The sequence below is a fragment of the Egretta garzetta genome, unplaced genomic scaffold, assembly GCF_000687185.1.
Source record: "Egretta garzetta isolate BGI_Z169 unplaced genomic scaffold, ASM68718v1 scaffold45, whole genome shotgun sequence".
In the NCBI taxonomy this organism is placed as follows: domain Eukaryota; kingdom Metazoa; phylum Chordata; class Aves; order Pelecaniformes; family Ardeidae; genus Egretta; species Egretta garzetta.
Window position 1 is genome coordinate 8366606 of NW_009260028.1, and position 13713 is coordinate 8380318.

At 48.7% G+C, this 13713-nt stretch overlaps 2 protein-coding genes across 3 annotated transcripts in view; one reads left to right on the forward strand and one right to left on the reverse strand.

Annotated features, from left to right (window-relative positions):
- The window catches only part of SMIM11A (small integral membrane protein 11A), a 17412-nt gene extending 13791 nt beyond the window's left edge, over nucleotides 1–3621 (forward strand). Inside the window, exon 6 of one of the 2 annotated variants that reach the window (XM_035896502.1) lies at nucleotides 3542–3621. The gene's annotated coding sequence lies outside the window, so the exon portion shown is untranslated. Of the gene's footprint in view, nucleotides 1–2728; nucleotides 3129–3541 lie in introns of those variants that run through there. The other variant, XM_035896501.1, reaches the window with a different exon arrangement.
- Nucleotides 3622–3642: 21 nt separating this feature from the next.
- On the reverse strand, nucleotides 3643–4404 carry FAM243A (family with sequence similarity 243 member A). The gene has a single exon (XM_009640906.1). It carries the CDS (start codon nucleotides 4402–4404, stop codon nucleotides 3643–3645), a length of 762 nt encoding a protein of 253 aa, XP_009639201.1.
- Nucleotides 4405–13713: the final 9309 nt, after the last annotated feature.

Here is a 13713-nt window from a genome sequence, read left to right on the forward strand (position 1 = left end):
CCAGTCCTTACCCAAAGTCAAGGCCTTTGCTGCTCCTCACCCCACCCCACCAGTGAGGGGGCTGGGGGTGCACAAGAGTTTGGGAGGGGGCACAGCCAGGACAGCTGACCCCAACTGACCACAGGGGTATCCCACACCATATGACGTCATGCTCAGCGTATAAAGCTGGGGGAAGAAGAAGGAAGGTGGGGACAGTGGGAGTGATGGCGTTTTTCTGCCCAAGTCACTGTTAGGCGTGATGAAGCCCTGCTGTCCTGGGGATGGCTGAGCACCCGCCTGCCCATGGGAGGCAGTGAATGAATCCCTTGGTTTGCTCAGCTTGCATGTGAATGGCTTTTGCTTTCCCTATTAAACTGTCTTTATCTCAACCCACGAGTTGTCTCTCACTTTTACCCTTCCAGTTCTCTCCCCCATCCCATGCCACCAGGCCGTGAGCGAGCAGCCGTGTGGGGCTTACTTGCCTGCCAGGGTTAAACCATGACAGTTTTCTCAAACAGTTTTCTTATTTTGCGTTTCTTACATAGAATATTGTTTCTGTATCCCTCCTTCTTTCCTCTGTGCATTTCTCTCCATACTTCTTCCACATGGTCGCTGCAGAAGGAAATTGCAAGGAACAAACTCACAGAGTCTGGGCTTCGACTGATGTTACTTGCCTTTCCACTACCTGGCCAGCCTTCTCCCCATTCTCAGGCATGACAAAAAACGGGCCCCACTCTGCCTGCTCAGTCACAGAAGCTCACATCTTGCATCCCATCATTACATCCCTGGCTTGAGCCTCTGTAGGCTCTTGCCCCAAGTGCATTTTTCCTGTCTGCACCCTGGTTTGCAGCATGCTATTAGTACAGAGGACTTCAGAATAGGGAAAAAAATGTGTTGAGCCTATCATTACAGGCCAGCTTCATAAGCTGGAGGAAAAGAAAGGGGTTTCTTCTGCATGAAGACGAGACTTGGAAAAGCATTTAGAAGTAATTAGTCAATGAGACATCATGAAAATTCAGGTGATTTGCATTCCAGCTAGCTTAAAGCAGAGGGACATCTGTTATAGCTTCTTCGTCAACATATGCATTTGCATCTGCCTCTCCTCTTTATGCAAAGATGCTTTAATCATTTTATTCTAGTGGTGCATTTCAGTCACACGGAGAGAGTCGTGAGTGGGAACAAAGAGATTTGCTTTGACATCCTGCAATGGTTAAGTGTACTGAGCCTCGCTACAAGAGCTATTGCTCACAACCCTAGTAAAATAATAGGTATTTAAAATCTTACCAAGAAGATATTAGACCCATGCATGCTATTTCAAGTGCTCTTGAATAAGGTGCATGCTATTTGGTAACATCCTCCTATTAGCTTGTTTAGTCATATGTTAAAGGAATTGCTTGTCATCCTAAATTACCAGTTGAGTCAGAACTGTATGAGCCACAATATTTTTCTTCGGTACAAAGGGTTACAACGTTTTGTGGAAAACATGGGTTGTAATTACCCTTCTGCAGCAGCAAAGGGGGAGGGAGGAAGAAAGAAAGAGGACTCATCTCAGAGGATTTTACATAAAATACCAAAGTTCATTTGATTTCAGACTCAGTTCTTCTTCCTGCCCACAGGTTTCCATACACATAGAATAGGACTAGGTAAAAAAGTTTCACCAGCCCTCAGCCTCCCATGTGGGAGGCTGGGAAGAGTGAAGGTGTTTAGCAAGGCTTTCCCAGCCCTTTGCAGGGAAAGGGTGTTTTCCCCTCGCTCTCTGGGAGATGGGGCACTAAACACTTCCTCTTTCCTCCTGCTTGTTTCCATGAAACCCTTCTTGGAGGCTTTGCCCTCGTTTTACCAAAGAATACAAAACAGAAAAGGCTGATAAATTCCCGTGACAGAAATTACTTCCTTCTGATACTTCCGCGTGGCTAAAATGAATGGAAAGCAGGTGATTCTGTACCTGGTCCCATGAACTCTGCTGCGAATTAGGGATGGCAGAAGACACGCCCTACCCATGAAGAAGTGTCGCAACGCGGCTCTAAACCCACAGCTGCGTAAGCCATGGCAGCAGAGACTGGTAAGACTGAGCTGTGGTGGGGCTGTTACTTCTCCCCCATAGTGTAGTGTAGTGTCATCGGGTGAAGGTAAACAGTCGTTGGGAAAATGGGGTGTGCATCATTTGTTTCTTAAGAAAACCAAGCTACTGTGCAATTACTGCCTATCCTTGTGGTAAAGAGGCACTGGGCCTGTTTCTTTCCTCATGCTGATTTCACACCACTTTATATTCATCGATATTTAGTGGAGCAGTTGCTGCTTCAAGCCAATGTGAAGTTATGTTCAGGCCCATGATACCAGGACAATAAAAACATTCCTGCCCCTCTCCAGTCTCTCCCCTTTTCCCCCCACTAAATTTCCTCCTTGCATTTGAAGCACCTAATTTTCCATTCTCTGCTACCTCCATATTTGTAAAAATTGAGCAGATGTTTTTGCTGATGAATATGAAGCTGAGAAAATCTGATTATTTTTCTCTCTCTATTCACATCTCAGCTTTAGCAAACTACATGCGTGGATTCTTCCGAAGGTAGACGAGACTCCCGTTTTTAGATATCTCTCTGCCACACCAAATTACAATGCTCGTTTAGGTGGTTTCCACACACAGGAGAAAAACTGCACAGATTTGCCTCAGTGTATTGAACTGTTTTCGTGAACCTGTGAATCATCTCGTAAAATTTCTTTTATGTTTTTATGTTCTTAATTCTCTTAGAAGCACACAAATGCATACCCAGTAATGAGCAACGCCGAGAATGTAAATTGGAAGCGACTTTAAAAAAACCAAGAAAGCATTCAATGAACTTGAAAAAACTGCTGTTAAGAAATACTACCTCGCATCACTCATAAATAATCTTTTGCGCTCAATTCCATGAGAAATCATTACATCTCAGTAATCCATGTCACGGATAAAGAAAATCTCCAGTGCCATATTTTATCCTGAGAGACTGAATTCTTCATGCTTTTAAAGACTGAACCAACTGCTAATGGTTTGGCTTCGGAAAGGAACTTCCCTTTTAGAAAGATTTCTTTTACCTGTCACTGAAATGTTTATTGCAGAGCACTGTTGGAAGCAAGTTACTTGATGTAATGAACTACTGAGCTGATATCAGATGTTAATGCATGTATTATGGGAAAGTCACATTAAATTCTTCAGACTTCTTTAAGCTGTGGACTCTGGCGTCAGTCATGGTCTAGCATATTCCCTGCTCAGGAGCAGATCTCCCATTTGGGTCAAAGACGGGCCTGACCTGCAGAATTCATTCTGAAGCCCAGTCTGTCTTGAAATTGAGGTCATTTATATCTGTGGCATGGTCTCATGACTCCCATGACAGAGGAATTTATGCAGAAGGCCAGCTAAACTGGATCTTGGGCATGCTGTGGCCCATTTTTGTGATAAGGCAAATTAACTGTCCCTTTGCAACCCAAGTGTAGCATGTATCAACCTAGTTCTGGAATACAACTAAACCAAAACATTTTGATTTTTAACGATCTCTTTTATTAATGCTATTGACATGTGTTTCTTCAGGTTTACACCCTTTGAAGGAAAGGGCTCAGCAGAGCTGGAGCAAAGTGACTCATTCAACACCAATCAAAACACGTTTGAGGCCTGACTACAGGAAGAATTGTTTAAGAAAGTGTGTTAAGGTAGTAGTTCTCCCATTTCTTCACTCTGTTAATCACTACCTTCCATTTGTTTGGGGTCATCTGCTCTATTCCTTTAAGAACTAAGTCACTGAAGAGGATACACCTATAGGAGTGGGTCCTCTCAGTAGACCTCAGGGAGAAGTCCTTCCTGTTGTTTATAATAAACCATTTCAAAGAAGACCAGGCGACATCCATAGGATAGAGATAGTTGTAAGACGAAGGTACGAGAAGAAGCTCATGGCCATTTGCTCTAGCAACTTCAGGGCAAAACTCAATGCCAGACATGTAGATCGCTGGTGGGACTCGCGGCAGAGTTCCCATCTCTGGCTCCTCGCCATCTTTTGCTGCCACATGCATGAGCTGAGGTTTATCCCTCGTCACGATTACGCACTTCCCATAGGAGGTGGTCAGAGAATCACACAACTCCTGAAAGATGCTGTTCTGCTGATGGATAGGCAGATCACCTCTCAGTAGCAGCTTGTACCTCCAGGGCACCCACCCTTGGCTGCTGCCAGCGTGAACAAGTGTCCATACCGGCCAGCGCAGGTTGGTCTCCTTGGCTATTTTTTCTCCTGTTATAAGACTTTCTGGAATATCTGTTTCCCCTAAAAAAACAGTGTTGAAACCGTTGAGCTGCATTGTCCTCAGAGCTCTTAGATACTGCAGGCACTGCCTCTTGGAAGCAGCATCAAAGCAGTCCGTGTGAATTATGTGCCTGAGGAGCGGATTTGCGAAGCGCTGCATGCTGGTGTCCCAAGACTTGTGAAGGACGCTGGCAGAGCTCACAATGTGCCCGTTGCCCCGGCACTACCCCATGCTGCCACACCCAACCAGTGGCAGCACCTTCAAGGGGCTTCCAGGTGGCCCATCAGAAGGCATCTTGGGAAAACAAAGGTCCCATCAGGCGGGGTAGGTTGCAATGGTGCAGCTAGTGGCTTCTGGCATCAGGACATTGTACATCTTGAACATTGTGGTTCCTTCCCTCACAGCGCTGAGTGGGTGCTTGGGCCCTGTGTGGGGGCCAGCCAGGCACCAACGAAAGGGGTCTGAGAGCGGTGGGGATGTGGAAGAAGGAGCTGCCTGGAGTCAGCATGGAGAGTGAGCCAATGCCTGAGCTTTGAGAGCGGTGGTAGAAACCATTCCCTCCCTCCCTGGCAAGCGCGTGGCCTCATGGAAGATGTGGCCTTGAATTCCCCCAGGTGCAGGAGGGGGCTGAACCCCAGGTGCCTGGTTATGGGGGGAAGGAGGACCTCTGAACCCACACACAAGCCTCTCTGACAGGCAGGCACAATCCCAATAGCACAGCAACCTGTGCAAGGTCCACCATGCTCAGCCTGCCCAGCTCCAGGCTTTGGAAGGGGGAAAAAATAAGTGAGGCCTCAAATGTCTCTCCAGGGTGAGGTATTTTTAGAAGTAATTTGGTTTCTAGAGTTCCCCTAACTTCCCACTTTGTGCACACACTTCTCCATTTTTGTGCTGGCCCCTACTGATGAACCCCTGAAGAACCTGCGTTGAGCCCGACACCAACACTATCGCCTCCTCCAAGGGTGAGCAACACCTTCAGGGAAATTGAAGGGGTTATGGGGGAAAAAGAAAATTGCCTGTGTGGTGTTATGTGAACACACAGGCTGAAACGAAGGCCAGAGCAGAAGGCTGGACAGGTACCACCCTGCTGCCATGGCAAGTCGAACGGGGTCACAGGAGCATCTGGCCAAGTGAGGGCTGCAGCCGGTCTGGGGAGATGGGAACAGCCAGGGGAAGACATGCATGCATGCGTGCGAATGTGCAAAGGCGCACCAAGGGCAGAAAGTGTTTGGCCGGGGAAGGCTGTGGCGCAGCAGAAAGCGGTGACTATTTTGACCCATCTGGTTTCTTACATGTCGCTCCTCCTCCCTACAGATGCACAGGCACAATTTTACCACGGTACTGTTAAATCTCTCACACTTAGCTGTACCTACAAGGCTGGGAATAAATGCTGGCAGCGTCATCAGCCTGCCAGATGGGGCTGAACAGGGCAAACGTGTCAGCCTCTGATGCATGTGTTTCCCTGCCCCCCTTTGAAATTGAGATACCCCACGGCCTGTGTCATCCCCTCTGGAACAGCTTTCCTTCCCCCTAACACAGTGGGAAACTGAAGGCAAAAGGTGTCTGAAGAGGAACATGGCCAGTGGTGTCTAACTCAGCTGTCTGGATGCCCTCCTTGCTGAGGCAGATGAGTGATGGGGCACATCACGTTAGCAGCATCACGCGGGAGAGCCGAAGCCTGGAAACTGGATATAAGAAGAAGGGTATACCCCCAGAAACATGCCTTTATGGTTTAACTGTTAGCCAGATGAAAAACAGTGGCAGATTCAGACTTTACACATATGAAGAAAAGTCCTTGAATATGCAGCACGTATTCATATGAGAATACATCTTCATTAGCATTTCACACTGTGGTATAATTTCTCTTTTAGTGTTAGCTTTTGTCCTTAATAAATATATACCAGGAGCATCAGCTGACATGAGTAGTCCTACTGGAGTTATTGGATGCTTATTATAATGTTTTGAAAAGCGCACATGTATAGAGGCCTGATTAGTGCCTGAGGTCCCCACAAATGCTGATTTAGGGACCTCACTGTTCAGCAACTGGATGTAAAGTGTCGAAAGAACTACCTGCAAAGAAATCTTATTCCCTAATTTTCCTTGGTGTCTGTGATCAGCATCCCACCTGTGACACCCACTGGAACCACAGCTCATATTCCCTGTTACCTAAACGCATAGAATCATAGAATCATAGAATGTTTTGGGTTAGAAGGGACCCCTAGAGGTCATCTAGTCCAACCCCCCTGCAGTGACCAGGGACACCACTAACTAGGTCAGGTTGCTCAGAGCCCCGTCCAACCCGGCCTTGAATGTTTCCAGGGATGGGGCCTCCACTACCTCTCTGGGCAACCTGTGCCAGTGTTTCACCACCCTCATTGTAAAGAATTTCTTCCTTATATCTAGTCTAAACCTACCCTGGGTTAGTTTGAAACCATTACCCCTTGTCCTGTCACAGCTGGCCCTACTAAAAAGATTTTCCCCCTCTTTCCTATAGGCCCCCTTTAGGTATTGAAAGGCCGCAATCAGGTCTCCCCGCAGCCTTCTCTTCTCCAGGCTGAACAAGCCCGACTCTCTCAGCCTGTCCTCATAGGAGAGGTGCTCCAGCCCTCGGATCATTTTTGTGGCCCTCCTCTGGACCCTCCTGTGCTGAGGGCTCCAGAGCTGGACGCAGTACTCCAGGTGAGGTCTCACCATGCAGAGTAGAGGGGCAGAATCACGTCCCTCGACCTGCTGGCCACGCTTCTCCCGATGCAGCCCAGAGTACTGTTGGCCTTCTGGGCTGCCAGCGCACATTGCTGGCTCATGTCCAGCTTTTCATCCACCAGATGAAAGGTGGCTTTTCCTTGTCCCCTCTCCAGAGAGGATTTACTGATTTGCGCATGAGTTGGAGCATGCCGTCCTTGAGATAGATGCAAAAAAGGGTACGTCGCTTTTGTTACTCTTGCTTTCTAGCTGCCTTCTGCTTGTGAATGGGCACCAGTAGGAAACAGGGCAGGGGAGCAACTCTGGGAGCATCCAGGCAGGGCCCCCGGGTGCAAGAGTGAGGTGAGGGCTTCCCCTCTCCTTCCCCGTCCTCTCCTCCCTCCCTGGCCTTGTCCCTGAGGCCTCCCAGCCATGCCAGGCTAAGGACAGCTCTAACACTGTCTGCCTCGTCTCTCTCGGACCTGGCCTTGCCACAGTGACTGGTGTGTGACATCTCCGTGCTGCCGGCCCCCGCAGGCTGCCCACAGGCTGAAAGCCGTGGTGCCCAGCCCAGCTGTGCGCTCCGACGCTGCTCCGTGAGGCAAACCAAAGCACAGCTGCAGCCACCAGGAGATGGGCTTCAAAAACACGGTCCTCATCTCAACTGGACCACACAAGTAGGTAACAACTGGGGCTGGCCAGGAAAATTGGGCTTGCTGTTCTGCAGTTTGGACCCCCTGTAGTGAACAGTCTTGAAACCGTCGTGCTCGCTCTCTCCAGGCTCTTGTGGTTTTGCTGCAGCATCAGGTAAAATGCTGAGCGATAGAGAGCCCGCTGCTGTAGGCTGAGTGCTTGCCTGCGCTTTCGTGTGGTGATGGCGGGACGCAGCAAGGGCGATGAATCATAGAATCATAGAATGTTTTGGGTTGGAAGGGACCCCTAGAGGTCATCTAGTCCAACCCCCCTGCAGGAGCAGGGACACCACTAACCAGATCAGGTTGCTCAGAGCCCCGTCCAACCTAGCCTTGAATGTTTCCAGGGATGGGGCCTCCACTACACCTCTCTGGGCAACCTGTTCCAGTGTCTTACCACCCTCATTGTAAAGAATTCCTTCCTTATATCCAGTCTAAACCTACCCTGGTTTAGTTTGAAACCATTACCCCTTGTCTTGTCACAGCTGGCCCTACTAAAAAGATTTTCCCCCTCTTTCCTATAGGCCCCCTTTAGGTATTGAAAGGCCGTAATCAGGTCTCCCTGCAGCCTTCTCTTCTCCAGGCTGAACAAGGAAGGAGGTGCAAACCAGCCTTTCTGCTCGCGAGGCCTTAGGCATGGGCAAGGTCTGTGTCACCGTATTGTGGTGCTGTCCCAGGAGGACACCGTGACGCTTTTAGCCTGTCAGGTGGCATCACTGTGCCTGCATCTCCAGCTGGCCCTGGCTCCTTCAACCCCCATGAGCGGTCTGAGCCTAACTGCTTATGAAAACACCAATGATAACACAGCTGATATGCAGTGAGATGGGAGGGAGGGACTGCTTTCATGTCCCACTGGTTAACCTGCTTTAAAATCAATTATTCATGGTCCTAGTGGCTCAATATCATTTAAAAAACTTGGACAGCAGATGTAAGGCACTGGGCTGAGACACAAAAATATGCATTTTATTTCCTGTGCTACCTTTAGCCTGCTGTGTTACGTTTCACCTCTTTTCCCTCCCATCCCATGTCCACATAGCCAGTGAGCGCTTGAGGGCAAGGACCTTTCCTCCTTTGGTAATTTCAGACTTTATGACATCCCCTAGCAAGGCCACACGGTGCAAAATCTCTGGGCATAGCCCCGCCTCACAGGCGCATTTGGGATTAGGGAAAAGGCACTTCCCATCACTCTCTTATCCTTCAGCCGTTGCACCGGAGTCTCCAGCTCTCACCCGGCGGCCCTACCAGCAAGACCTGCCTCTGGCAGCACGGCGGTGCCCCGAAAGTTGTGGTTTGGGGTCTTCAGCGCTGGGACCACCCGTCTTCCTCCACCGCCCCCAGCGCACGCAGCTGTGGCACCCAGCACCCACGCATGGGGCACTGGCCGGGGTTGGTACATGGCCCCCAGGTGTCTGCAGGTGTGGAGGGGTGGCCTCATGTAGAGCACTTGACAGGGATGCCCAGGCTTAGGGATGTCCAGCTCCCCCTGGGAAGGAGGTGGGAGGCCTGGCCCCTGCCTGATGCCAGTTCCTCCATCACTGCCTGGGTACACAAGCGGGGGCTAAACAGTGACCAACCCTCCCACTCCCACCATCCCCCCACCCTCCCCCTGCCATGCACTTTTCTGATGCTTCACCAAATTCCATTGTACCACTTTGCCAAATAACAAATTTACCAATTACCCATGAACAAAGTCCCTATTAATGAAGCAATTAGGATACCAATTATCAGTTACATACCAATTACCCATTTCAGTAGTAATTATGTTATTAAGTTACCAGTCACCACATTCTATATGTAAGCTAAAAATAATCACAAACCCTTTATTTTAAAATCCCAAATAAAAACACAGTGAAATACGGAACATAATGAAATACACATAAACAGTAGGCATGATGTTAGGCAAACTGGATGTTTTTACTGATGTATTATATTACATGTAGCAGCTAGAATGAAGTTGCTAATTTTGAAATTTAACATTTTTATCTAAATAAAAAGTTTTGTAAGTTTGAAATTTTTTTTCTTTTCAAAACCAACACTTGAGAACATTATTCTACAGGGAATTTGGTTCTCTTCCAGTCTTAGATAGAGTGAGAAAAAACTAGGATTCTTTTTTCTAACAAATACTATACCTGGTTTAAATAATCTATTTTCCCTCCTAGCTGTCTGATGAAGTCCTGAACACTAGCTTAAGTCCCATACCAAAGTAGTAATTCTGGTGTCAGATGAGACTTTCCGAAAGTGTGTAATTTTAGCTTTTCATCTGTGATGGAACCCAGAAGAAAAGCACTGGCCAAAATCAAAGACAGCCTTGGGGTGGAAACTTCAGAAAATAAATTAAGTCAGTACCTAAAGCAAGACCCCTAAACTTCTCAGAGCAGAGCTAGTACAACTGCTGGTGGTTTCCCACAAAGACTGGTGAGGGACCTTCTGAAAACTGATGAAATTTGGGGTTGAGCATTAGGGATTCTCTGCCAAGGTTGAGCTTAGCAGTCTTCCCCTTGGTGGCATCACAGTCATTGCTTCTGCCCAAGTACGGCCACCATTTCAGGTAGGAATACTTGGCCATCTATTGCCTGGACTCTGGAGGAATGGGATATCTTTAGGAGTTGAAGCTGATCGGCATAGAGCTGATGGGTATGCCTGGGTCTGGGAAGGGGACAGAGCCATTAGGTCCCTTACCTGAGCGGTCGAGGTTTGATTTTATCTCTCGCTACACGGTGTAGAGCCCCTGGGGCCTGGTGAGCACAGGGAAAGGACCCCACCACAGACTGCCCGCAAGAGCTGGTTACCCGTAAGGGTGTGAGCAGGAACGGGCTCGTCCCCAGGTGGACACCAAAGGGGATATCAGTAGACTTCTGTCATGCATCAGCGGTGACTTAGTTTTCAAAAGGTCAGTTTGCAGGGACGCAAAGAGCACTTCCCACGGCTCTGGAGTTCACCCTCTGGCCCAGCTCTTCCCTTGCATCAGCCCGTCTGGAAAAGCAGCAGCCACTGCTGCAGGAGGTGAAATTTCACCGCACAGAACCCGGCGTGGGTGATGGATGTCTGAAACCTGTATCTAACACTCATGATGGAAAGAGGGAGTTGATTCTGCTTCCTGACACTACACTGTTGCATGACTGAAAAAAAATGACAAATGGGGTCTGCGAAGCAGGAGGAATTGTCACTACTGCTGGAAGTCAGGCTAGAGTCTCCTCTCAATACTGGCACTGGGCAGAAATTGATCCTTCTCCAAAACGGGTGGTGATACCACCTTCTGGAAAACACCCACACCGGGTAGAAGGAACAAACCCGGAACTGCAAGTGTTTTTTCTACCTTCGAAACACCTCTCATTTTTCAGGTATGAATAGCTGAGCTGCAGCAATGGGAGCATGGCTACCGAGCGCAGTCAGGAGCAGCGAGCAGAAATAGTGGATCCTGGCTCAAACTGAGCAGTTATCAAACCAGACATGGTAACGAAGCCAAAAGTGATGGGCTCCAAAACTAACTCAACTGCCTAATTGGCCTCTGCTGGAGCCAGTGTCTGGGGAACACACACCTGTCCAAAAAAGGAGATGTCTGTGTTGGAAAGCTGAATCTCTGGAATTCAAGGAAGGAGTGCGGAAAGCCAAGAGAGCGGTGTGGATTTCATCTTGGCTATCAGCTGGAAGTATCAGCCTTGGAAGATGTCTTATGAGATCAAGCCATAGAAATTCCCTTTAAGGATATGGCCCACATGAAGTAAATCATTTCCAAGCAGTTGTCTTGGGCCAAACAGTGGCAAAACCCCATAATAATAATAATAACAATATCATGGCAGCAAAGGATCCTTTAAAAAAAAAAAAAGGAGAATGAAATTGCAGTAGCGATGAAGCTACAGATGGAGTAAAAGCCTGTTTAAGAAAAGTTAGGAATGAAAGTTTCCTAGGGTACGAAATGGTTGAGAACTTTTTTCCTATCGGTAACAAAAAGTAAACACACACAGCAACGTAAAGGAGGCTGAGTGGAACCAGCGACACCCGCCCCACAGGCATACAATTTTATAGGATTTCATAGGATTTTTGCTTCTATAATAAAATGCCTTAAAGTTCTTGGAGTGTCTGCACCACTACTTTTGATTTGCAGACTCCAGAGCTTTTTCCAATGAATGTGTGGACCAAGTGTAGCAGGCTGAAGCCCACTGCCAACATTTGCCTCACCACAACTGCCCATCCTGGACCCCTGTATGCCAGGATGCTACAGGACATGGATTGAACACCCTCGAGCCATGTGGTGGGCAAACCCCTCCTTCTTGTGTCTGTTGAGGCTTGGGGGCCTGCAGAAGACAGTCTAAAACCACCATGGCACCCCTCCACTTACCATCTACCACCCGAGAAAGCAGCAGGGGCTGAGGGCTTGGTGGGATTTCATGATGAGGGGGTTAGCGCTAAACACTGAAGGAATTTGTTGGGGATTATTGACACAACGGTGGTACAACCCTGAGGGCTACAGCTGCGGCTTGTCAGCCCCGATGCTGTCCAGGTGGGCCCTGGGAGGGACCCTGGAGAGACGTGAGGATGCCTTGGCTCTCCACATAGTCCTGGGCTTTGGTAAAAGGGCTGACAGGCAGGAAAAGAGGTGCTGAGAAATGCACGACCACTGTCAAAAACCTGCTGCAGACCAAGCCTGCCAAGCAAGCAAACAAGTTCAAGTCTCGCGTGTGCCTCCAGACCCTTGAAATAGCCTTCCTTCCAGAAGGGCCAGAGGTGGGTCAGCTTGCCTCCACTTCTGGGTGCCCGGCATGGCGTTGAGGGTGGATGCAGAGGCTGTTGCGGCTTTTTCTGCTTGCAGAGTGGCAGCTCTGCCCCCCCCCGCCCCCCAATAAGTAAACAAACAAATAATAACAGCAAACAGGCACAGCAACAGTGCCCCGCTGGAAGCATACTGGCCCTGCATGAAGCAACAGCATGCAAAGGAGGGTCTTCCATACTCCCGAGAGGCAAGCTAGAGAACACGATAGAAACAGCCACAGAAGAGCTAGGCCAGCAAGGACTTGACTTCCAACCTCTTCTCCCAAGGCCTGGGGCTGAAATAGCACAGGTTGCACTCAGGTACCTTCACAGCTGCACGTGGGAAGCTTGCACAAGACCGGTCTGCCTCTGTCCTGGCACAGCTCCTCATTTCTTGCTTTCATGAACGAAAAATATGCCTGTTTAGGCTCCTTCTGCACAACAGAATGATAATAAAAAGAAACCATTTTCATACATTCCTGAGAGCTGCGTCTGTGCTCGGCGCCTCAGACCCAGGGTTGTGTTTGCCGTCCTGCCTTTGCAGCTCCAGTAAGGCAGTGCTGTTGATAATAACGAAAGTGTCTTTGCTGTCCTTTCCTGGAAGCTCCACCTTGCTTCTCTGAGAGTTAAGCTTCCCAGAATAGAGATACTCAATGTAGTTTTCAGGCTTGCTGGAAACAATATTACTGAGCATCATGACAAAGAGAAGAAAGCCGAAAAACCCAACGATGATGAGGATGTAAAATGAGGCCATTATCTCCTCTTGCATCTCCAGGGCTGGGTTGCTGAAATTATTGAACCGAAGGGTCTTCTTTTGTTCCACAAACATGTGGAGTAAATTCGGCATGACCGAACTGTCGTTTGTGTGGTTGCTGAAAGCCATCTTACGCTTCCACTCCGGCTGCAAAAGCTAGGCAAAACAAAGCAAAACAAAAGAACCAACTTAGCTGGTTAATGCACATCTGCCCTTGCGTGTCTTCTAGCCCAGGTCCTTCCCACCGCTGCCTCTCCTCTGCTGTGTAGCTAACTGCACTCAGCTATCCTCCAGCTGCACGTCTTGCGTGCGGAGAGCCACGGTGAAAGTCAGCGGCAAGGTAGCGCAAGAATTCAGAGAATCAAAGGCTGCTGCTCTCTGCATGAAAGACGTGCGTGTACATGCACGGGCATCTACTACTCCCTTCGGCTGACTTTGCCTGGCTGGTGACGTAGCGTCAAAATCAGGACATGGCAATAACGTGCCAATTCCAGTGACTCTCTCAATGGAAACAGGATGACTTGTTCTGTGGTACCAGCATAACTCAAACAGTAACACCACTAAGGGGAGAGGAGAACTATGCCGGCATTA

Coding starts and splice junctions, on each gene's coding strand:
- FAM243A (XM_009640906.1), bottom strand. CDS start 4,404: ATGCAGCGCTTCGCAAATCCGCTCCTCAGGCACATAATTCACACGGAC.